The sequence below is a fragment of the Neltuma alba genome, unplaced genomic scaffold (genome assembly GCF_004799145.2).
Source record: "Neltuma alba isolate B1F8T4 unplaced genomic scaffold, ASM479914v2 tig00012263_pilon, whole genome shotgun sequence".
Taxonomy (NCBI): Eukaryota; Viridiplantae; Streptophyta; class Magnoliopsida; order Fabales; family Fabaceae; genus Neltuma; species Neltuma alba.
In genome coordinates this window covers 154,103-179,081 of record NW_021636789.1, presented here as the reverse complement: position 1 = coordinate 179,081, position 24,979 = coordinate 154,103, and the positions used below count along the sequence as shown (strand labels likewise).

At 38.4% G+C, this 24,979-nt stretch overlaps 4 protein-coding genes and 1 long non-coding RNA gene across 5 annotated transcripts; 3 read left to right on the top strand and 2 right to left on the bottom strand.

Annotated features, from left to right (window-relative positions):
- Positions 1–285: 285 nt before the first annotated feature.
- Positions 286–1,564, bottom strand: LOC114725700 (NAC domain-containing protein 22-like). The gene is made up of 2 exons (XM_028912239.1): positions 1,121–1,564; positions 286–1,011 (listed from the first exon to the last, which is right to left on the bottom strand). Exons 1-2 carry the CDS (start codon positions 1,547–1,549, stop codon positions 733–735), a joined length of 708 nt encoding a protein of 235 aa, XP_028768072.1. The 5' UTR covers positions 1,550–1,564; the 3' UTR covers positions 286–732.
- LOC114725701 (uncharacterized) lies at positions 1,496–7,469 on the top strand. The gene is made up of 4 exons (XR_003738435.1): positions 1,496–1,565; positions 6,502–6,508; positions 6,813–6,814; positions 7,458–7,469. It is a non-coding gene; the product is annotated as an uncharacterized LOC114725701 (long non-coding RNA).
- Positions 6,022–7,883, bottom strand: LOC114725699 (expansin-like A2). The gene is made up of 5 exons (XM_028912237.1): positions 7,640–7,883; positions 7,451–7,560; positions 7,186–7,364; positions 6,749–6,881; positions 6,022–6,661 (listed from the first exon to the last, which is right to left on the bottom strand). Exons 1-5 carry the CDS (start codon positions 7,749–7,751, stop codon positions 6,416–6,418), a joined length of 780 nt encoding a protein of 259 aa, XP_028768070.1. The 5' UTR covers positions 7,752–7,883; the 3' UTR covers positions 6,022–6,415.
- Positions 7,884–12,804: 4,921 nt separating this feature from the next.
- Positions 12,805–13,248, top strand: LOC114725727 (auxin-responsive protein SAUR61-like). Its single transcript, XM_028912279.1, has one exon. It carries the CDS (start codon positions 12,805–12,807, stop codon positions 13,246–13,248), a length of 444 nt encoding a protein of 147 aa, XP_028768112.1.
- A 4,302-nt stretch (positions 13,249–17,550) lies between these two features.
- LOC114725726 (lysine histidine transporter-like 8) lies at positions 17,551–19,933 on the top strand. The gene is made up of 5 exons (XM_028912278.1): positions 17,551–17,849; positions 18,147–18,280; positions 18,383–18,831; positions 18,935–19,066; positions 19,162–19,933. Exons 1-5 carry the CDS (start codon positions 17,575–17,577, stop codon positions 19,645–19,647), a joined length of 1,476 nt encoding a protein of 491 aa, XP_028768111.1. The 5' UTR covers positions 17,551–17,574; the 3' UTR covers positions 19,648–19,933.
- The last annotated feature ends 5,046 nt before the right edge of the window (positions 19,934–24,979 follow it).

The following is a 24,979-nucleotide window of genomic DNA, read 5'->3' as shown; positions in this document are numbered from 1 at the left end:
TTTTCTTTCCTCCCCATTTTGTCTCCATCCAAATATGACGTAAGTCAACGGAACAGGACGTTTAGTTGAGAAAAGAAAGTAAGGTCAATATAGAATTTGGAACATAAAACGGGCCAGACACAGCAGTCATGCAGTAAATTTAGGAAATATGTCTTACATGACATATATGCACCATGTGCTTAACAGCAAGCGCATTGTCAGTTTCTTGGTCATGAACCTTCAACATTTCCTCTATATTGAGACGATTTTTTTTAAATTAAAAAAAATCAAAATATAACCTTAAGCTTAGATGAAAAAAAAGGTGCTGAGATGTGTATACTTGTTCATTTTTTGCCATTCAGGTGACACAGAATTGAATTCATTCCAGCTTTGTGTGTTTTGAGATAGAGTATCCACTCAACATTCATAGCAATTGCAGACGAAACACTCGAAGCGCTGCCACACTCACAAATACTACCTCTGCTCCTATTTATAAAACCTCGTTTATATTCTACAAACGAGGTTTTATTAATAGAACCGAAGATAGTAATTAAGTTTGCAAATTGCAGATATGTAGGCATTTCGTTACAGGTATATATGGTTATAGTCTTGTACGTACATAGATTCAAAAACATGGAGCTGCTTGGATCAATGAGATCCATCGAATCCATGTAATATCAACTGTAAAAACAAGATGGAGCAGATAGAATGGGAGGACGACAGATGCACATGCAATGAAATAAAGCGGCGGGGTTAACAATTTAAGAGGTTGGAAATGGTGAGAGGAGTGAAACACTGGAGCCAAGGACTGTTTATTTGAGGCCAGGACGGGTCCTGGCTCCACCCTGTGTTCATGGGTAATTTCAGCTCCGGCAGGCTCAGCTTAGGCACCGCCGCCAGCTCCACGGTTTCTTCCGTTTTCTCCGTCTTGGTGGCCATGGACGACGAGGAGGACTCGCACAGCGACGCCCTCTGCTCCAACACTTTCAAGGATGTTGCCTTTCGGTATATCTTGCACAAAACTACGGCGTCCTGGTGTATAAGGGATCAAAGTGTAAATTATGAGTCGTCACGATATATTGCTCATTTGAGTGGAATGAAAGTGAATAATGAAGAAGAAGCAGTACAAGCGGGTGCGTACCTTGTTGGGGAAGTTGAGAGTGTCAGGGAGGCGGTACTCATTCATGACCCAGTCGGTCTTGCAGCCGCGGGGAGCCCTTCCCTGGTAGAAGACGAGGGTCTTGCGGAGGCCGATGAGGCGCTTCGGATGGGAGTGGCTGAGGATCTTGCGGTCGGAGCCGGTGGCCTTCCAGAAGCCCTTCTGGGTGGTGCGGTTGGGGCGTCCGCCGCCTCCCTGCTTCTTGTCTCTGGGCACGAAGAAATACCACTCTCTCTCGCCGACCTTGGCCATGGCGGGGAGATCCCAGGGATCATGGAGGTAGATGTTGAGGAAGTGGATGATGTCGAGGCAGAGCTGGTTGCCGGTGATCATATTCTTGAGATAGAAATCGAGGAGTTCTTCTTCGGTGGGGTGAAACCGGAAGCCCGGCAACTGCATATTATCGCCCATATTAATATATATTCTGGTGCGTGTATGGAAGGCAGAGGTAAATAGTAAGAGAGGGAAGGAAGAGAGAATGGGTTGGATGGGAGATGGCATGCGCAAGAGTATTTATAAGGGCATAACGCGAAGGCGCTGAGTGGTGGGTCCTCTCTCCAGTCCCGTACTTGAAAAGCTTGACCTCGTCTCCCCTCTCCTGGCCACCCTTCTCCTTCGATCTGCATTTAAAAAACAGACAATTATACTCCATAATTTACCTCACCTGATGTGTCTGTGCATGCATGATTGGTTAAATTTTATGCTTGCAAGTTGCAATATATATACTTTTAATTCAATGCAATTTATTTTCCGTACACTCCTATTTAAGAGGCCACAAGTCACTCAAACACAACGGCGGAGTACATGTATGTATGTGCGCACAGAGCAGCACATTCCATAGTGATCTTAAAATGAGCATGTAGTGCTCATCTTAATACTCGGACCATCGACATTAATTTTGGATCGTTCAGATTCAACTCAATTTTTTTATGTTTCAAATAATTTTTAATTTTTATAGATATAAAATTTTAAAATAAACATGATCTTACTTCTTAAAAAAGTAAATTTCTTATTTGAAAAAATTACAGATTAAAAGCTCTTAAATCTAAAGTGTCAAATCAAATTTTGAATGATTCTTCTTATTTCATTATAGTAACGAGCACGCAATATTCATCGTTGCAATGGCTTTTGAATAAGGACATGTAGGTACGTAGGTAGCAATAAACAATGTATATTTAAATTTGCTTATTTCTTTATTATTATTATTATTTTTTAAAAAGGAAAACCTTCTAGGAAAGGGAAGGGAGCGAGGTGAGGGAAAAAACCTCAGAGAGGAGAGGAAAACCCTTCTGGGGGGTGGGATCCACACGGCATTGGCATATCGCTTTACGAATTACGACTTTTACTCGCCAATTAATTCCCTCTTCCTCGATTCTGTTCTTTTTACTGGACAAAGAGATCAAAATTCATTCGTCTAAATTACTTTTTCGTTGCTAACCTATATATATAATAGGATTTTATAATTAGATCCAGATGAGTAATAAAACCAGATTTGAGGAAGGAAGAAGTGTATCAAGAGGCGAAGAGCCGCACATGTACAGTATTTAATTTGTAAGTGACGGATGCGGAAAACGAAGCTAGTCTCGGCCTTTTTCATTCGACTTTGCTTCTCTTGCAATCCGGACCCTTCATTCACCCTACAAGTTTGAGCCAAATTTGTGTTTATTTGCCACAAATCTTCTTTTTCCTTTCCTCCACTATTACACGCTTTTTAATTGGTTTTTTTACTCCCAATATATATATATATATATATGTAAGCATATTTAACGAGGACGTACTAATGCAAAATCCACTACTACCTTGGCAGTATAATATCCAACCCTCTAGAATTTCCTTGTTAACATTATTGATCTAGAGTTCTTGACCTGGTCGCGTCCTTTTTCGCAGATTCTTTTCCAGGAGAAAAAGTGCCACAAGCAACAAACTTGGTATGCAAAAAGAGTCAAAGAAGAAGAAGGTTCAATTATTATACATGGGCAAAGCGTCAAGGTTTCACACAATTGTTGGTAGTTTTTCGGTTCATAGACTTCATTCCATTTTGTCGGAGATGTGTGTGAGACAAGGAAAAAGCGGTTATTACTTATTAATGGGAATGGAATATCAGCACAAATTCCCATCTGACACGTGTTCGATTAGTATTAGTAACCAATTACCGCGGTTCTTCAATTCCTCCAGCCAAAACAAAATACTATTGTGGTTCTTGAATTAATCTATCAATATCGACACACTAAATTCAGAGGAAGCCAGCCTAGTCATGAGTGATGTTTATATCTAGATATCTCTCTCTTTCTCCCCCCACATCTCATGAATTTTTTTTAAAATTCATTTTCATCATATTTTTCTCTCCTCAAATTTTCAATTCTTTAGTTTACTTTTTCTTAAGTCACATGTTGTTTCCCAGGCTGGGTAGGCATCCGACTTAATGACCAAAATAGATGAAACAGACATATATATATATATATAATTAAATGAAGGAGGAGATTACATATAGAAATAATAATCACTTGAACATGGAACGAAATGCAAAGGGCAGTCACATGGCATTGGTAATGAGGCGGGCAGTATGGTCAAAGCGGCCGTAAGGGCGTAGCGGTCAAGTGAGTGACCACTGACCAAGAGGAGCAAACAATAACACAATTTGCTTTGTCCATGAATAGGATGGTGAATTCAAAAGCAACCACGACGCGTTTTCCGCATTATTATCTTCATGTTCATTTGACGGCCAAAGTGTTGAAATGTGTATATATATATATAACAGGAAGAGAATAATAATATTCCTCCGGTCCTTGATATAAGACCTAATTGTTGAGTTAGTTTTGGTTTTAAATATAAGACCCATTTCTCATATTTATCAATTTTCTCTAAATTATTCCTATAGATACTCCCTCAACCACAATCAAATAGAAGAGGAAGATAAGGTATTAAAAAAGATGATTATGGTATTTTAGGAAAAACATGACACATTTCTTATAATTAACTAACTTACCTAACTTCCTTAATCTAATCAAATTAATTAAATGGGTCTTATATTAGGGATCGGAAGAGTAATAATAATAGAATTAGTGGGGCATGGTGGGGACAATGGAGCGTTTGACTTGGAAGTCGTCATGCAAAGACCTGCGAACAAGTTTCTCCTCAACCTTATCGAAGTCTTCCCATCTGCTACTTCCTCGAATGTCCTCTCCTCCTCTTCTTTTTCTTTTTCTTTTTCCAATTCATCAATCATCTAGATGTGCCCAAATATAATGTTATTTTCACCACACTCACGACATTAATCAAAGAGGTTGCCTCCAACCAATGTTTAGAAACAGAAATCACGTATGTGTGTCTCTATGCATAAATATATCTCATACGTATGCAAGAAAATGCGATGCTTATGATAATGCTGATTCATCATAATATGACTTAAATTGTCACTTAAACTATGCAGGATTTTATCATAAATTTTTAGATGACAATAATTCAATGAATTTTTAAAACACAAAAATCTTATTTGGTAATTTGTTTTTAGTTGATTGTTTTAAAAAAACAAAGCAGTAACATGTTTTTAAAAATAAAAAAACCAAAACAACTTTTAAATGTTTTCTTATTTTTGTTTTTGTGTTTATTTTTTGTTTTGAAAAGTTTTGAGAAATTTTTTTATCTTTTAACCTACTATCCACCACTTATTAGTAGTAACGACAACATATTATTTTTTATAGATTTTTTTAAAACATAATTTTTTTAAAAATTATTATCCAAACAAACTCTTTTGTTTTCTTATTTTCAAAGCTTGCTAAAAAACAATTTTATAAGATTATTTTAAGAACAAGAAAAAAAAAAAAATAAACAGGCCCAAAATCTCCCGAGGCAAGGCATGCCGTGCTTTTCTTTCCCTCCACTCGCGTGGGCCATCACAAATTGGCAATAGGTGGTTGTCTGAACCAACCCAACGCGACATTTTGTACTATTTAAGGAGCCGTACGAACCTTGAAAAAGTAATATCAAGACAAATTTTGAGTGGGAGAATTACAACGAAGTGCCTAAAAAATTACAAAATAAATTTTAAAAGTTGTCCTTTTTTATTTTAAAATTTTTATTCAAATTTATTATTACATATTATTTAGGTTGTTATTAAGATTTTTTAATAATTATTTTTCTTTCTTAGACCTAATTGTAATTCTCCCTTTTGAATTTGGAAAAACACTGCAGTCACAGAAGAAGTAGGAAAAAAATGAACAGCCTTGTTCCCTGGCATGACGTGGCATGTGTGCTTGACCACAACCCTATTATGCTTGAATGATTTTTCCATTGATGAGAATTTTGCCTTAAAAGATGAACAGAACAACAAATAGAGATACGCGCAGGTTCAAAACATTGCACGAATTTATTGAAATATTTATATTTTGCTCATTAACTAAACCCTAATTATATTCGAGCTGGCTTTATACGGCACCTAGTGCTTGGATGCGTGAGCTGCAAACCGAGAGGCCACGGTTTATGAATGCCGTTGTCGAAAGAATCTTGGGAACGATATGGGCGCCGAGAATTGTTTAGTGGGCCGGGCCAGCAAAAGGCTCCGATAATTAGTGGGCATTCCTCTCCGCCTTTTCGTTGGGTCCAAAAGTAATTCATAAGATTTGAATTGATGACTTTATTTAATGACCGTTACTTCCTCTCCACTTAACTACTGAATATTGGCGGCAAGATTATCATTTTTGACAATGGGCGAAGCAGATAGCCCCAGTCATGGTTACGGCGCCGTTTTCACTTACATTCTTCTTCTTTTTCCAACGTATTTCACTTAAATTCGCTATTCCCTTTTCTTTCTTTTTTTTTTAACTTATAGATTCACTATTCTTCGGACGAGTTTCAAATGCATTTATCTGATAGGAGCATAGACGGGCGTGATCTAAATCCAAGGCTGGAGTAATTTGAATACAGAAACAAGTGTACAGGGCACATGGTTTCATGGGTTTTAGGACGCACACAGTGCCTAAAACGAAAGCTAATTGGTTTTTGGGTTGAGGCCGTCTTTGCCCTTTTTGTTCTAATGGGCCCAACTGTGGTCTCAATCCGCATTCCGGACTACAACATGAACCCGCCTCCCTATTCTATACACTGCATTACTGCCTTTGACCTTTGCTTGCTTGTGACTAGTGAGGTGGTGAAACAAGAGATCAAACCCAATGTTTATACTACAATATGAACATCACAATATATTATTGTTATCAAGTAAAATTGGAAAAGAATAAGAATGTGGGTGAGAATGGCGAAGAAGAAGAAGAAGAAACGGGATCAGGACCAAGAGCCGTCGTCGCAGGGAGAACAGGCCTGTTTGGCGATGTCGGTGATCTGAACACCGGAGTCGTAGACGAGGCCAGCCTTCCAGTCCTGAGGCAGCACCTTGGGCGCCCATATCCATTTCCCGTCGTACCCTGACGTCACCACTATCCGCAGCTGCAATGCACCCGCCGGCACCCGATCCGTCGCCCATATGGCCCCATTCTTCCTGCTCATGAAGTTCCAGTTCGAAGACCCCACCTGTTTCAACATTCAACCCTTTTAGTTCACACATTTCTTTACTCATTTCAAGCCTTCTGCTCAGGCATTTCCACATTTCTTATTTACCTGAGCCACATCCACCCCCACTATCTCCGTCTGACCTCCCTGATACAGAAATTTAATTGCCAAGTAGTTCGGTTTCTTGCTCGATTCTTCCACCCGTACTCCCAGGTTCCGGTTTTTGTACACGCATGGTACTCTGCTCCACACACCATAAATTAGTTTGACTATAATGAAATTCCCATAAGTCACTGCTACAAGTACCCATTCAAACTTTGAAATCCCATTAGATAATCTGATATTATAAAACTAGTTTTTTATGGCTTCGCATCCGCTGCCTTAGATATGTCTGATATTATACGACTTCAGACCGTTACTGCTATTAATGTAGATGATCATCGTGCCATCCTGGTGGGCCCGGGGAAAAGGGGACTGAATTAAGAAAAGATGAACTCCATCTAGACTTAAATACCAAGTGAAGATGAATTGATGAAAAAGCTCACCTCTTGTATTCAACGTCGGCAATTCCGTGCTTCAAAATTTGTTGGCTCATACCCTTATTAGCCATGGCCACGAAGGCTCTGCTGCTGAGCACGAAATCAGTTTGATTGTTGTTGTTGAGATCGGTGACGACCACGGTAGTCCCTTCTTTGGTGCACAAACTCGGGTTCTTGCATCTTATCTGCAGAAATGTTATGAATTCAGGAGGACGGTATGCAGATGACTACAAAAGAAAATCGATAGAGGAACATAAGTTGAAGGACGCACCTGAAAGCAGGCACCACAAGCGGCGCCATCTTTGTAGACAGAAGGCACCGCCGCTGCCAGGCGTCCACCGCTCAATCCCACGGCCAAGGAGCCATACCCGCACGCCCCAGCTGCATACAAAGATTACCTCTCAGATATATGATAATTTCATTATGAAATCGGACAGGGAGAAGGGGTCCCATTAATTACAGGAAAGAGCAGAGGATTTAGAGAAGTAGGCGGCCTTGGATTGGACGACGCAGCGATCGCAAGCGGTGGCAGAGGAAACAAGAAGGGAGAGGAAGACAAGGAAGAAAGCCATATTGCGGTGAGTTCTGAGGTGTGACGAAGGGAAGGAGGAGGAGGCAATGAATAAATAGAGGGTAGAAAGGAGGAGTGTGGAGGAGGAGAACAGATAAGCATAGTTTCAAAGTGAAAGAGTAAAAAGGGCTTTTATAAAGTGAGATATTAATTAATAAAATAAAGAAGAAGACAAGTATGATTTCAACGCTGTGGCTACGTGGGAGTGCTCAGACAAGAAAGAATGAAAGGGACACGCTTTCTGGGGAACGCGGCTTCCTCGGCTCACCGGCCCTGCTTAGCAGCAGTATTACAGTGGGAAGAGTTTTTCGCATGCCTTTTTCTGATTCTGTGGTAGCATCGGTGGCAACAGGTGGCATTTGTCTTTTGCACTTTCGGAAATTTCCCCTTTCTTTACCCAGAGTAAAAGTACGGTGTTTTACTACAGGAGGATTAAGATATATTGAAAGTGAATGGCTGCTTTTATTCTAAAAAATTGAAGTGGATCGGCTTGGTGCTCTGTGATCATGTTATTTTGTTTTATAATTTTATGTTTTGTTGGGGTGGGGGGGGGGATTTGTTTTATACCAGGACCAATGACTGAGTTGCAGTTTGACAGGAGCTGGCATAAATAATGGTGATAAGGATAGGAAGCGGAAAAGAAGGGAAAGGGAGGGTGAGTTGGCTTGGGTGGCAAGCGGGGTGATTCGTTAACACTATTGGCTGCCCAAAGACAAAAAGGAAAGAAGCTTTTAAGATTGGTGGACAAGCAACGATGATTGCTTCTGAACTAGCAGTGATGAGGCTTGAGCCAAGTCTGTTTGCACTCATGTCCCACTCACGCTTCCCCATTAAGGAAATCAACCAAACCCCCCCACCTAATCCCATCTCTCCCCTGTTTCTGAGTTCCCAGTGCCTATATTTTCAACACTTTGATTGATTAGAAAGGCTTTTGGCAACGTTGTCCAAACTTTAAAAAGACAACTTGATAACTACCATCCTGTGCCTCGGCCCAGAGCGCCAAAGCCCGTTGCATCCAGCTGTCTAAAACTAAGCATGGCTGAATAATAGCGTCCCCCACAACGACTTTTATTCAGTGGGATTATTCTTACGAATTAAGCCAGTCCATGATTCTGTAATTGCGATATGCTGCCAGAAAAAAAGTACTTCAATCTTGATCCCTTTACATTAGGATACCTGCTTGGCTGTTTCTTGGATGCGGTATATATGCGCATAATAATATTTAAAAATAGCATTGTCCATTCTGCTGGCTAATGATCTTGTTTAACATATGAGGTCGGTTTTTAAACTCATTATTGCTTTGGACGGTATTGTAATGAGATCAAAATTCATATGAGTGAGGAATAAAATCACGTACGTAGCATTGTACACATGTATCAAATATTAAACGATGAATATATATGCCAGCGGAGTCTCCTCCACAGTCCACACCTTACCTCAGAACATAACATAAAAAGCATATAAATATGACGCTATTTTGGCGCTGCAAGTCTCAAGCATTGACTTTGATACAACTCATTACGTGACCAATGAAGAAGGAAAAGAAAGATTAAATGGAGAAAAGCGTAATTGAAGGTACACAGCATGTATTGGCTTGTCACTGCCAGCTGTTGTATTAGAAGAGAAAAAGGAGAGACGCGCTGCGGATTCAAACCTTTTAATTAAGCACAAATGACCAGTTGTATTATCTTCGTTTGTTCAGCCATATACTCTTTGCTTTCCTTCATCTTCAACACAAACACAACTCCTCTGTATTTTTGCAGGGTTATGTTCTGCATCCCCACAATTAGACATTCAAATCCCATATATAATGGGCTGCATTTCGAGTCTAATTAGTCCCACCAACAACAAGCAGACAATCGAGTCTAATTAGGAAATACTCTACTTCTTTTATTCATCAGACCCATATCACACGCTCGTGGGAATGCGACATTTGCCTGGTCATGACTTGGCCAATCTGTTTGATGTGTTGCATTATTGCATCTAATTTCCTGCTCGCTCAATCTATGTTCTCCTTGTCATTCCTCTAATAATGATTGGTACACTGAATCGTTCGTTAGATGTGAAATCAACTTACATATTAGTTAAGACTATTTACAAGCTGAGTTCTTTTGATTGTGCAACATGGGAAAAGCCAGGATCTCTTCTCATGCTGGCAACTGTAATCTATGTGTTGTTTGAATATTATGAACCGCATGACTTGCTTTATTCTCTCTGTATAAAATGGGTTACTATTCGTTATGGAAACCTTGTTCCTGAGATATTCACGGGTATTTCCTTCTTCAAGGAGCCACCAAAGTTCTTGTAATTCTTGTATATGCATTTAATAATGTAATTCTGCTGACTACTTATTACAAGCATAATATCACTTATTTCTTTACTCCTCCATTTCAATCCTTAAAGCATTATCTAGATATATATAAATATATATATATGAAATACATACTAGACATTTTATGAATTATTATCTGGAGTACACATATAACGTTGTTTTACTGAAATACTCCTAATAACCAACGATTGAAATTATATTAAGATGGTCGGTGGTAATTAATGAAGGATAAATTTAGGACAAAAACAATATTTTTAGGATATCAATACACATAAATAATTTTTGTGTGGGTCTGACCCAATTAAGAATATTTCTAAGAGGCTATAACACACGTGCATAACACTTTCCTTTTTTCCTCCTTGATTCCTCTTTTCTTGCGTCTTCCGACCTCTCCGCGTCTCCTCTCTCTCCACCTGCAACTTTAGCTTGTCAGACATTAAAAAAAGAAAAATGTCTTGGCTTCAAAATATGGGTTCATGATCATGATAATTTCCAAACATTTATAGATGGCACAATCATCTAGATCATGAGGCGAAGAAGGATGCCTGGACTTTGGTGGATGAATTGGCCCCTTATGAATTGTCACCACATAAATGGGCTAAAGTAGCTGAAGTTTTATCAGGAAGGGATGCTTTTTTATGAAGTTTGTTCTTTTAATTTTTGTGAGGTTTGCTTTAGTTATATGTATAAAATATTAGCAGCAAACACCTATAGCCCTATACACATAAGAATTTGGCAGAAGAACAGAGTTGAGGGGAGTTCATGTTGGACAAAAGGGGGTAGGGTTCATTGTCACTCACCCAAACAAGAAATTACAGTGATCAGATTTGGAGGAAGAAGGCGATGGAGATGAGAAGCATGAGGAGGATGAAATATAAGTAGATGGTCTGAGTTTAACAAGCTAAATAATAGAGAAGAAAGAGGAGGGTCAGGGGCGGGAGACGACGGAGGGATTAGGGATATTGATATCATGACAAGTAATCCTATATGGCGCATCTTCTGCTGAGGGCTATATCAGCAAGAAGTTAAAAGTCAAAATATGAAAAGTAAACCCCCCCCCCCCTCTTAATACAAGTACACAACGGAAGGATAAGAAGGTTTGTTTTAAACCTTTAAATACGAGAAGAATGATATGTACCTAACCTGAGGGGAGTTACGTATATTTTAGCTTTTTATGGTGATATTATATTTTAGCTTTTGCAATACAGTAAATTAGAGGGGTATTTTGATAAATATTACATTTCTTTTATATATATAATGAGAAATATTTTAATACAACCCGTTCGCATTATAAGAGATAGAAAAAATTAATTAAATTAATTATTTATAACAAATATATATTGACTTATCCAAATTATCATATTTAATCATGTGTATTATAATTATTTTTAGGCGGGAACCATTTACTATCAATATGGACATTTTGGATAAAAAATTATAAATTTTTGAGACTATGCAAATTAAAGTTTTGTATTTAAGACTAAATTCAACTCCCAAATAACTTTTATATTAAGAAGTAGATATGGTATATTTCAATGTACAAGAAATTTTTTCTCAAAATGTTTGTAGGAGTACATTAAAATTAATACTTACCTTACTTTCTTCACTAAGGCGGTACTTTCTTCATTAAGACGGCCCATTCCCTGCATTTCAAAAAGGGCAAACTTGGAAAAATTTAAAATTATAACAATCTAAATGCATGCATGTATGTTAGATAACATAGGTCTTAAAGGATCGGAGGAATATTTTTTTCCACATGGAAATATCTTAGTTTGTCCCGAAGTTGCGATGTGGCTGGCGACACGGCTCCACCCAACAATTGGGCAAGGGACGTGACTTTGGAAATTGAGGTTCAGCCCACCTTGGCGTGTCCGTTGATTTTGAGCTCTCTTCTCAGTCTCACCATCCGAACATGGATTTGGAAGCACCTCAAAGTCCACCTAAAGCCTGCCCCCTTCATCTGTGAGCCTACAACTCTAGATCAGGCAAGTCAGTCCATTTCCAAATGACGATAAACCAAACCTCGTTGGGAAGAATCAATCCAAAGGGCATGATTCTCATTTCTTTTTAAATTTTTTGTATCCATTATGAATAGCTCTGAAAGGCTTCTCTTTTGAGAAGTTCATTCATTTCAAAACCGTTCACTTCAGGTTTTAACCTTTTTTATAAACCTAATATTTTAGCATATTTGGCTTTCTTGTGTATCCTTCGACGCTGCCACATCACTTGTCTGTAAGCGTTTTTTGTCCTTTTGGAGACTGCATGGCTGTACACAACTAATTCAAACAAATAAGTTACTTTCAGGAGTACGGACGAGAGCACCTGTTAGAGTTGCTTGGGTAAACGGCCCAAAAAGTTAATGAATGGTTACCCGGATTAAAACATCTTAGCCTTGTGACGGATTAGTCCCAAGAAAAAAGCCGCCTTCTTGCAAGCTTGTCCTCAATCATACACGAACGTTGTCCACCAGAAAACCCAACATAGTGAAGTGAATAATTTAACAATTCACATGGCCGTGCCCCATATCAGCATTGCACAGAGTAAGCAAAAGCATATGAGTGTGTCTGCTTTTACGTACATATGCATATCCGTATATATACTGACACTTTTTTGTTATACGTATATATACCTGCGAGGGCAGGGTATTCAGACATTGCAACTTGCGGCTAGTGAAGCCATCCATTTCTTGAAAGTCCTCTGGATCCAGTTACCTCCAAAAACGATGATGAGCGTCAAGCAGAGGATCATTCAGATGGCAAGGAAGTGGCAGAAAAGGTCTGCCAGCGGGAGAATTTCTTATCCAAGTGGAAGGGACTCATCCGATCATGATGGGAATGGCTGGGCAGCAAATAAGGGGCACTTCGTAGTATACAGTACGGATCGGAAGCGATTTGTGGTTCCCATAGAATATCTGAGGAGGAAGGTGGTGAAGGAACTGCTGAGATTGTCGGAGGAAGAGTTTGGACTGGCAAGGAATGGACCCATTACGCTGCCAATCGATGGCACCATGTTGGAGTACGTCATGTCGTTAGTGGGAGAACGTGTGCCTGAAGACGTAGAGAAGGCTTTGATCTCTTTCTCTACCATGTCTACGTGCCACGCCCTCCCCTGCTCTCCTCATCATCCTCTTCTCCTCACACGACAACCTATCATCTACGGCTTTTGACGATCTGCTCTAATTTCTTTAAATCAAGTATTCAGAATCATCTTCAATATCGAGTTAACCGTTGTGTCATCTGCTTTTAGGACCCGTTTGGTACGAGAGAAATAGAGGGGAAAATATTTTAACAAGCTGGATTTAAAAAATTAAAAAAGTGAGGTTTAAATCCTTTAATTTATTTTTATTACTCTTTTATGTTACTTATTCTCTTTATTATTAAAATTTTAAATCCCTACTTCTTTAATTTTTTAAATAGGGTTTCTTAAAAAATTTTCTCCTTCTCTTTCTTCTATTTTTCTCATACCAAACAGTATCTTAGGGTACTGTAAATCACCAGAAACACAAGAATTAGGCCTTGCATGTTCCAATCCCATGTCAAACAAACGAGGATCTTATTTCTACACTACAGTTCTATATGTCTTTTGAAATCCTGTCTGAGGGCATGTAGCTTTTTATTCACGCGTGAATCCTGCATTGCCAAGAGATTCAGTGGTGCACTGTCTTCTGCTCCCTACTTTATTAAAGAAACAATCAATCCTTAGCTTGGCCCTCCTGAGTTGCAACGCCCCTTTTGATTTTGAGATGAGAAAGACGGGTGAAAAGGATTTGATGTTTCATTTAGCGCTACTGATCAATGGTCAATGATCATGGGGTGCACATTATTGTTGGCAACCACCACTCCACTAGAGTTCCCACCACGTACACCATTATATTTCAACCGCCATGAAATAAATCATTGAGGAGAGATAGGAAATTGGACGCCGTGCTTCAGAAGTTGTTTGTTATGAGTTGTGCAATACACGAGGATGTGAACAAATGTGAATCTAAAGTTTTGTTGCTGGCTCTCGTGTAGTAGTGGGAGGCAAAGCATTTCCAGTCACACTGATGAACTTATATCCATGTCACCTACCATCACTTTGGACAGTGTTATTGGTTGCTGACTCGATCAGGGACAACGTAATTTTATTTTAATTGAAGGGTCAGGTGCTAATGGCTTAAAATTACGATTACAAGCACAATCAAACGCCGAACTCCTCATTTATAGATTAATGGAGCTTTAATTTTATATAATTAAATCACAAGGCCATTGGCAAAAGTAATGCCTTTTACACATCCACCCCAAACACGACGGCACAGAACTGAAGTCCTTTCCCCCGGACCGAGCTTGAGTATTGCGTTAGGCACTTCATGGAACACATCCATGATGAAAACAAATAAAATAATATCCATTTTTACTAGAATATTGATCAATATGTTGATAGCATAAATTTATTGGTTCGTATCTTTCTTGATGGCGTGATGATCACATGCACAAGATCCAGATGGAATATTAAAATCAGACTTAAAAGCAAGCTGATTGCATTTAATTTGGACTTTTTTAATTTACTGACGTCATCAAGACCAGGTTGGTCAAATGTATGAAACTTCCTTTTGGAAAAGAAAATATTTTTAATGTTCAAAAGTACGGGATATTGTAGAAGGAGTGTGATTTTTTTCAAAAAGATCTCTCTCTCTCTCTCTCTCTCTCTCTCATTGAGATGATTTTTTTTTATGTATTGTGTTGTACGTGGATAATTTTTTTTTTTTTTGAATAGGTATGTGGCTAATTAATGGTGAGAGGAAAACATGCAACTGAAAAGAGAGCTAGTATATATGCAGCTGCTGGCGATGAAAGGCGGAGGGTCATGAGGGGGAGTGACCTGAATTATATTTAGTTGTTGGAATTTGGATATTTTAATGCCCGTATTGGAAATCGGTGCGCACCCAATTCCTAGCACACGTCACCTCCACTTCCCAGCATTTTCCCTCGTTCGTCTCCTGTCATCTCAATCATTACTTGAAATTTGAAAAGTAGTGTTCCCCTGCCTCCTCCTTTCCTTTCTTTCTTGATTTCTCTGATCAAATGGAACAGGCGTCATCAACTTAATTGGCTCCTTAGCTTATTAGAATTTTAATCTATATATATGTGGTCGTTCGTTTTACACACACACACATATTCACGCTCTTGAGCCAAATGAATTACATACCAGTTATTTCATTCATGAAGCTTGTGCCAGTAATTCTATTCTTCTCAACTCATAACGTACTCTATCTATGGATCTACATGTTAATTAATTAATCCAACAACTCATAGTGGAACCTTTGCGTAAGTTACGTTGTCGGTCGTGTCTGGTCTGGAAAAAGAGAGATCAGATATATCCCCATAAAGTGCACCACTTATAGAAATGAAAATGTCATTCACTACTTCTCTAAGAAAGGGACGGCTCTGATGTCCAATTTGGGGCTTTGAGGCAGTGGCCACAATGCAGCTTCCACTAATTCCACCCCCATGACTGTGAATCCCATTCTTTGTGTATTTGTTCCAATTTTATATAACATACGTTTAAAATTTTACGACTAGCTAGCTTTTATTATTTTCCAAGGGAGTACATCGAGAAGGAAGAAAAATCGCTTATGATGCAGTCGGGTGGGCTGTCAAACTTGGAGGGCTGTGACAGACTCGGAAATTAAAGTTCGGTAAATTACAGTGAAACAAAATGAGAAGGAAAAAAACAAGAATTTTTAGTATGGAAAATCACAACAAATTAAGCCAAGACCTCAGAAGTCATTCCAACAAACAGAGATCATAAATGCAAGCGACAAAAGACAAAAGAACGTTAAGTGATTCATTGATTATATTAGACTTTTTTGCCTGGGCGTTGCACAGCAGATCACATTATTTATAACAAGTTGTGTTGTTATTTTAATAAATTGCACATTTAAAATTGTTACATCACTGTATGTTTACACAATAAGAACGTACAACAACAATAAACAAGGTATGGACCGTGTGGCAGAAGTCTAAAGGAAAGGAGGGCGAAGAATTTTAATGTGGGGGGAAATTGTGAAGCAAGTTCCCAATTCTCACCACAAGTTCATATGCTCCCTGCCCACTCTAGAGTTGGTAATATAAATTGGACATGCAGGTTAAACCTGTCATCCCACAAAAAATAACAGGTTAGTATTGACTAAAAGTCAACCCGCTAATAAACAAAATTTTTCAACCCGTCTCGCCTAATCTACAACCCATTGTGGGTTGGCCCATCAATTCGTGGGCTAACCCCACATTTTTTTTTATATTTTTAAATTTTATTAATCATTATATATTATTATATTTTATATTCTATCTAACAAATTAAAAAAAATACTTATATTATTTATTTATTTGGTATTTTTAATTAAGTATTTGAAGGAAAGATAAAAATTTTATCATATTTTTTCATATTGTATAAGAAAAAACATTTAAAAAATAAAAGAAGAAATTAATAGTTGGCAGGCCAACCTAACATCCCACTATGATGGGTTAGGATTGACTAAATGCCAACCTGCTGTTACGCGGAACCTTACTTTAACTTGTCACGGGCCAACTCGCAATCTGTGAGTTGACTCTTATTACTACCCCTACCTACCCATGTCTTTAATTTCCTTTTTTCAGACTTTCCTCCTTTCTTTTATCCTCATGCGACACATGCTTCCTCCTGCTTTATATCAAAGAACACTCCTATCTTTTTCTTTTTAAAAACATGCTAACATACTTATTTTTTAAGAAAAGACGGCCTTTATCTATTTCTCAAGATTAAACCCGCATACATGGTCATTAAAAAAATGAGCGGCATTATTGTTTATAATTTATAAACAGTCTGTCTATTACAAATTTTATTCGGCAATATTAAAATATTGAGAGAGGAGAAAGTGGCATGAAGGAAATGAAATACAGTATGAAGTGGTGAGGTAACAAACAATAAAATAAATTATTGAAGGAGCTGGCCATAACAAACTGGGAAACCGGTTTCGGTGCTCATTTTTTATGAGTATCTTAAACTCATCAAATCTGAACTATTTATATTTGATTTGAACGGTTCACATTTAAAAATTTTAATTGATTAGTTTAAATAGAAAAAACTATTTTTTTTAAATGATAGTTAACAGATTATTTTTATTTTAAATTTCATCCATATTAAAATAATCATTTTGAAAAAATAAAAAAAAATCAAATTCTGACTATTCAAATGAGATATAAATAATTCAAATCTGATAAGTTTAAAGGATTCATTACATTAATGGGAATGAAATTGGTTTCCAACAAACTAGCTGTGGGTACGACTTATATATATTCGTCAGCAGGTGACATCAAACCAATGATGTCATGACTCGCGTAGATGGCTATCGGATGGGTATATAGGAATGGGGGGAAGGGCTTGACTCCCTGCACAACTCACTTGTTAAACTTTGGCCGTTAGCTAGTTCCGGGCACACATATCGTATATCCAATCTATAATCAACCCAAACTAAATGAACATGGAAAAAGAGGCTCAACAGCACCCATTGCCGGAAAATGCTGTGTTGCGTCACTCCGATGCTAGCTTCAAACCCCCTCTCTCCATCCCCATTGACGTCGGCATCTCCCCTGATGATGATCACCACCACCAAACTCTCATCAAAGATCCATGGCTCCCCCTTACCCAGTCAACACGCGGTAATTCCTTCTTTGCTGCTTTTCACATCCTCAATTCCAACCTTGCCTTCCAAGCCCTCGTGCTTCCCTTTGCCTTCGCCACTCTTGGCTGGTACGTTCCTCTCATTCTTCATGCACTACCGGAATCGCTAGCTTTTTCCTCAGTCATATATATATTTATGCATGCACATACAGCTTTGTGATATTTTTTTGTTAAGATGCATCTCATGGCGTAAAGGCCCCCAGAATTCTTGGTATATGCATATATATACTTTTGGCAACTAGCTTTATTAATAATGAACTGGATCTCGATAGCTACCGTCACGACCTTCCCAGTTCATGTACATTGTACAGACCCAAGGTTGACCCGACGGTCGACATATTTAAGTATAACGAGAGAGTTATGCAGGGCATGGGGTAGCGTATGCCTGTCGGTGGCATTTCTTTGGCAGCTGTACACCATATTCCTCCTTCTTCTGCTCCACGAATCCGTCCCCGGGGTTCGCCACAGCAGATTCCTTTTCCTCGCCATGGCCGCCTTTGGTAGTTCATTTTTTGGCCACGAAATTACTTACCTTATTGGTTGAAGGGGAGAAATATGGTTGTTGGAATAAATTTAAGGGGATATTCTTCTTTGACGTGCAGGTCAAAGGGTAGGCAAGGCGGTAGCATTATTCCCGGTGATGTATCTATCGGGAGGAAGCTGCGTGATGCTTATCATCACGGGAGGTAGAACCATGCAGCTACTTCTCAACACCACTTGTCCCAAAGACGAGTGCCACGCGCACCCGTTGAGCGGGGTCCTCTGGTTCTTGGCGTTCACAATCATAGCCATCGCCATCGCACAATTAACGCCCAGTCTGAACTCCGTTGCCGGCGTATCTCTCGTCGGGGCCATCAGCGCCGTCACCTACTGTACCTTGTTCTGGGTTCTCTCCCTCTCCAAAGGCAGGCCCACCTCCGTTTCATACGCTTCCTCCCTCTCCCGCCCTGGACATGATCACTCCGCTGTTTCTAACATCTCTGAGATTATCAACTCCATTGGCATCATTGTCCTGTCATTCAGAGGCCATAATGTTATGCTTGAGATTCAGGCGAGTGCTCTTTCTTTCTTTGTTTTTTTTTGGCTTCAGAGAGAATCCTCTCTTTAATTAAGGTTCGTTGATTGACGTATTTCTTACGTGTTTTGAATTGCAGGGGACGCTGCCTTCAAGTCCAGAGAAACCATCCAAGGAATTAATGCGCAAAGGAGTGATGGTGTCATATGCAGTGATAGCCATGTGTGTGTTTCCGCTGGCAATTGCAGGATGCTGGGCATATGGAAACCAGGCAAGCAAGCGAAACCTTGTTGAGTTCCACTATGTTAACTCAGTGGTATCCTCTGTAGGGTAAAATAAAGGAGAGGCTTTTAATTGAATTTGCAGATAAGGGAGGGAGGAATGGCGAGCGCGTTCGCAGAATTCCATGGGCATCAAGTGACGAAGTTCACGATGAGGTTCCTGTACGTGCTGATAACAATACATTGCTTGAGCAGCTTCCAAGTCTATGCCATGCCTGCATTCGACAACCTGGAGCAGAGATACATAAACGCAAAGAACAAGAGATGCCCAAGATTAGTAAGGAGCTGCTTGAGATTAATGTTGGGAGCATTGACTTTGTTCATAGCAGTGACGTTTCCGTTCTTGCCAAAGCTGGGTGCTCTGCTGGGAGGGATGACTCTAGTGCCCGTGACGTATGCGTACCCATGCCTCATGTGGGTGGCCATCAGGAAGCCTCCGAAAGGGGGTTATGTGTGGTGCTTTAATCTGCTTCTCGCTTGCTTGGGATTGCTTCTCTCTCTTCTTCTGGTGGCTTCGTCTATTTGGACTCTTGCCCGCTTCGGCTTACACGCTAATTTCCTCCACCCATGACCCATTCGTTCACAGCACGCTTGTTTATAAAATTCCATTAAACATGAGTACCGCCGGAAACTGGAAATCGATCCAAGCTAACCCCACTTTTTCACCGTGTCATGTTTAGCCCCCGCTCGGTAAATAAATTAAAACCTCGAGCGCAAAATCCATCTTTTCCAACTTCTATTTCCATTTGTAAAATGTACATTTTCATTTTATAAATGGACTCACATAAACAGGCTTATATATGGAAAGGAAAAAAAATAAATTCTGGTACGTTTGATCAATATCCCATGGATGTCGAGAGGGGTTTTCGTATTATCTCTAATCCTTTTGTAATTTGTCTTTACTAATTAATGGAGCATAAAGTTCTTGCTGAAGTACAAAACCCCATTTTGTAATTACATGGAAACAAGTGAATGCTCATGTAAGACTAGGATTCTCTTCACTGCCCTTTTCATCCTCTCTCCGTCTACTACTCTTTTTCCCCCTTCATAACTATTGGATCAAAATTTTAATGGTTCAGATTTAATATTTTATAAAAATGATGTTATTAAAAAAATAAATAAATAAATTTAAATTGTTAAACTTTGGTATAAACAGTTTATAACTGCAATAAAAAAATTGAAAAAAAATTCTCTATAATTACAGCATACAGTTATGAACTGATCAGATCAAATTTTAGCAGTTTAAATTTATATATCTATTTTTAATAATAATATTTATTTTTATAAAATGTTATAAAATATTAAATCTAAATCCGTGGAGTTTTGATCCGATAATTGTTAAGGAAAAAAGAGGATAGTGGTGGAGAAGAGGATGAGAAGGAAAGTAGAAAGAATCCAAGTTATTTAAGTAACCGGTAAAGTTGAAACTGCAACTTTTAAGCGGTGATGATTATAGCTTCGTCCTAAATTCTGTACAACAATCGAAGGCGCCGTTAATCAAGTAGGTGGGGGGGGGGGTTAACTGAATAGTTTGTTTTTGGCCCACACGTTGATTAGCCAGTAAGTAACGTCTACGTTAGCACTCTAGAAGTTATGGCGCAGATAGAATTTGCTTAAAGGTATAGATATATAATTGCGCTGCTTTAATGATTATTTTAAACATATTGAATATCCGAGTTACTTATTTCATAATATATATGCCCAGTAAAAACCCATCATGAATTGTGGTGAATAAGTTGTGTAGATATGAATCTGATAATTTAACGCAAATTTTTACTTTTTTTTTATAAGCTAAAAGTTTATATGAGTTGGGTTCCGGAGACTCACTAAGACTAAAATATGCTTCCAAGCTCACAAAGTCTTTATAGAGGTACTTACAGATCACTCACTAACAAAGTCCTCACATCAGTAGCGGAATTTAAACTCACGACCTTGCAGGTTATAAGTCCTCCTTACCAACTAGACTAACTCTTATTGGTTTTACGCAAATTTTTACTAGCCCATTGTCCATATGGTATGGAATAGAAATGTCTGTTTAATTGCAAATGAATAATTATTACACTAAACTTCCGTTTGGTATGAAGCATTGAAAATGTGGTATTAGAATTGAGATTGCAATTGAAAAAAATCATTAAAACAATATTTAGTATGAATAATTGCCTATTATACGGGATTAGGCAAATCCATAAAGGTGGGATTGGGAAATATCACTTCTCTCCATGGTATTCTCTAATCGCACGTACATGGGTTTAGTTAATCCCATATAACAAACAATCTCTTATACTAAATACTCTTTTAATAGATTTTCTCAATTGCAATCTCAATCCTAATCCCTCATTTTTAATACTTTCTATCAAGTGTAACCTAAAGGCATAAATAATTTTTTTTAATTCCTTGTGCAATGCAGGGGAATGTTGTTTTAGTAATCAGAGCAGAGAAATAAATAAGAAACTTCTTTTAAAAGTTATCACCACCAAACCAGGGAGAGCCAGAATACAGGAGGGCATGAGGCGGAGGCAATCTAAAAGGAACAAATGGGGAACTAATCGAAGGATTTATGCCGAGACTGGAAAGAGGAGACAATCTGACAATTTAATTTTGACCAGGTCGTCGTGCGCTCTGATTCTACTGAAGCGATGACATTGGTAAGTGACTTTCCAAATCATCGATGGAAGGAATAATATGATGGCTGATGATCATCTACCTAAGCGCCCTAGGACTGCAGATTATGGCGTCTGATCCTGGAGAGTGGAGGCTACTTGCCTGTTTCCTTTCCTGTTTGGTTTTCTTTTCTTTTCCCATGCATCCCCAAAAAGAAAAAAGAAAAGAAAATTGTCACCCAGTTATACTGAAATATGGGCAGCAATTTATTTTAGTTTATAAATTGTTGTACCCATGCCGATTGAAAATCAAGGCCATGTGTTTTGTTTTATTTCAAAATTTGCTGTTCTTAATATGGAAGGGAGGAATAAGGTAGGAGGCTGTGGGGGTGTGTGCAGGGAGCACGAGGGGAATTGGTTGGGAGGTCTTCTGAGGAAAGTAGGAAGATGCGGCGTGGAGGATGCTGAGATGGGGGGCTTGTTATTAGGTCTCGGGTATCTGCAGAAATTCAGAGGAAGGAAGCTGGAGGAAATTAGTGGGAACTGGGGAAGGCGGCAGCAGGCTCGTCGTGGGAAAGGGGAATAAGGCGCTGAGTGATGGTTGGGAGATGAGCGTCAAACACGTTTACCATTTTCAGGGAAGGAAATGCGGTGCCTCATCGTTTACCAATTACCTAAGATGAGTCCAAGTCAGTCCTATGGCTCATAGTACTTGGAAACTGGAAAGTCAGCCTGCTGATCTGGCCGTTTCGCCTCATGGGGATCGGCTGGGCGGGTCTCGGCCTCGTCCAATTTTTTCTTTTTTTTAATGAAACTGTATTCATCACAAAAGCAGTACAAATCAACAGTAGTAGGCCTAATTTTCATGGCCTCGTCCATTTAAGTTTTGATCAGCTTGCGCTTTGCCCCCCTTTTTTTTCTTCTTTAGCAAAAAAAAAAAAAAAAAGAAGAAGAAGAAAGAAAACAAAGAAAAAATAATAATAATATTAAAGCATTGTGTTTTAATTTCTTTCTTTTTTTTGCCAACTTTGAAATTTTTCATTCGAGCATATAACATAAATTGACACTTGTTATACTTTCATATTTGTGCATATTAAGAAGGAAAAATTAATTTGAAGGTCCTATAGTTTTCTCCAATTTTGAATCAGGTCTTTAGAATTTTTTTTTCTTTTTATTGGCTCCTTTAACTTTTTATACCTGTGTTCCTTAATCCTCACCTTTAGATTTGATTAACACCGTTAAAAATTTCCACTAGCCAAACATGTTTGACGAAGCTCTGCCCTTTCCTTCACCATCATCCTTACAATCCCCATCCAACCTCTCCACAAAAACCTTTCCTTCCTCGGTTGCAAAGTTAGGGACCCTCTCTGACTTTTTTTTTCTGGCTAAAATATAATGATAGATGGAGTTTAGAAGACTTTAGGGGATGTTAATTTTACTTGCTTTTGTTTTTCAATGCTGGTTAATTGCTTTTATTTTTCTCTCGTGTAAAAATCTTTTGATACTCTATCCTCTCTACAAAAAAGATTCATGCAAGCCTTCCCACTTATTAGATATAGCCAAAGAACTAGACCAAAGCTGTTTGCAATGATGATCACTCACTCTCTCTCTCTCTCTTCGAGTGTGTGTGTATAATCTTAGTAAGGTCAAGGGAACTGTACCCTATCAAATTCGTGGCTTGCTAATTAGAACTATTCACTTGCTAGTTACTCACTCATCACTCTTAGGCTAGAACTATTGGTGTTCTATTGAAGTTTTGAAGGCCTCTGTTTTTTGCGTTTGAAACAGAGCCAAATATAGTCTTTTACTCAACAAAAGTGCTAATCACTCCAAATACTCAAAGGACAATTATAATTATGCCCAAAGACTGGTCGTGGTCGGTTCAGCACCGTCTTCCACTTCTTCTACCCCATCCCTAATGACTTCTTTGCCTGCAAAGTCATTGAGGAGCGCCATCTCACCGATTCCCTCATCGCGACTGCCTCCAAAATGAACCCAAGCGCATGGCTCTCTTCCCCATACCCTCATATTCTTCAGATTTTTGACGTCTTCAACAAAGGAGATTTCCTCTATTGTTCTCTAGCTTTGCGAGCTCCTAGATCTCCTTGACCACATTATCGGTTGTCCCTTGCTAGAGATTGGGGTCGTGTCCACCATGAAGCAGCTCCTCGAAGCAACTGTGCATTATCATTTACAAGTCAGGAGTATGGTGTGGAACGAGATGATGTTGAGCATTGAGAGAGGGGGAGAGAAAAAGCATTCGGTCAGACTTAACGCTTAACGGGCTCATGAAAACGGTGTTACTCAGTATTTAACCACAAGGACTGACATACATGACGGAGGAAATAAAAGTGTGTTTAGGGACTTAATTCAAAAACAAGTTAAATTATGTGGACCTTTAAATTAATTTTCCCTATTAAGAATAACACTTGGCTGATGCGCTAGATCCGTAACATTCCGGCTTCCGCCAGACAGCGCTTCCCCCAAATCGCGAATCCATTTTGCTCCTTCGATACATAAGAACTACGACAAATTAAAATCCCATAAACCGTTTTTAAAATTGCCCATCGTATTTGCAATGTCCTATTTGATATTTATTCTTTTAATTAAAATAATTATATTTCGTGAATAATACTAGTAATTATATTTGACCAAAATATGCTCACATTATCTCTATTTCATTTTAATTACATTGGCGTACAAATTTATTTTTTATTGGAAATTTATTCACGTTTATTTAGTAATCTCATGTATCTCCAATCAGTATATTTTCTGATTGATTCAAATTGCTTTTAAATTTCAGATTCCTACAAAATCCAATTGTATCTATCAGTCTATAATCATCTATTTGAAAGTAAGCTACTTTTGTAAAGCGTATAATTGTTATCTTACTTCAGGACTGATTGTTAAGTCTATAAAATTATCAATCTAATGCATAAAAAATTATAAATATACTAATATTTTGATCCTTAATATAAGACTTATTTTGTAATATAATTTATATTATAAAATGAATCTTACATTTAGAATCAGAAAGATTATTTATATAATTCAATTCCCACAATATAGGTTTAGATTTAGACATGTTAAGTTACAGAACGTTCACATATCACAATGAATTTGTTGGATCTATTAGTTCTTGGCCTAAACAGGCAATTTAACTATCAATTTTTTTGCAGGTTATTATGTAATTCCCAGATTTAAATGTCGCACGGGATTGTATGATATTTGAAAAAGTCATTACTTATCTGGTGGCACATGTCGAACAAAAAGATTGATAATAACTAGATCCGTCACGTGTCA

Coding starts and splice junctions, on each gene's coding strand:
- LOC114725700 (XM_028912239.1), bottom strand. CDS start 1,549: ATGGGCGATAATATGCAGTTGCCGGGCTTCCGGTTTCACCCCACCGAA. Junction 1,012..1,120: donor CTCTCAACTTCCCCAACAAG/GTACGCACCCGC, acceptor CTTATACACCAG/GACGCCGTAGTTTTGTGCAA.
- LOC114725699 (XM_028912237.1), bottom strand. CDS start 7,751: ATGGCTTTCTTCCTTGTCTTCCTCTCCCTTCTTGTTTCCTCTGCCACC. Junction 6,882..7,185: donor GCCGACGTTGAATACAAGAG/GTGAGCTTTTTC, acceptor TGTGTGGAGCAG/AGTACCATGCGTGTACAAAA. Junction 6,662..6,748: donor TGGGGGTGGATGTGGCTCAG/GTAAATAAGAAA, acceptor ATGTTGAAACAG/GTGGGGTCTTCGAACTGGAA.
- LOC114725727 (XM_028912279.1), top strand. CDS start 12,805: ATGATGAGCGTCAAGCAGAGGATCATTCAGATGGCAAGGAAGTGGCAG.
- LOC114725726 (XM_028912278.1), top strand. CDS start 17,575: ATGAACATGGAAAAAGAGGCTCAACAGCACCCATTGCCGGAAAATGCT. Junction 17,850..18,146: donor GCCTTCGCCACTCTTGGCTG/GTACGTTCCTCT, acceptor AGAGTTATGCAG/GGCATGGGGTAGCGTATGCC. Junction 19,067..19,161: donor GCTGGGCATATGGAAACCAG/GCAAGCAAGCGA, acceptor TTGAATTTGCAG/ATAAGGGAGGGAGGAATGGC.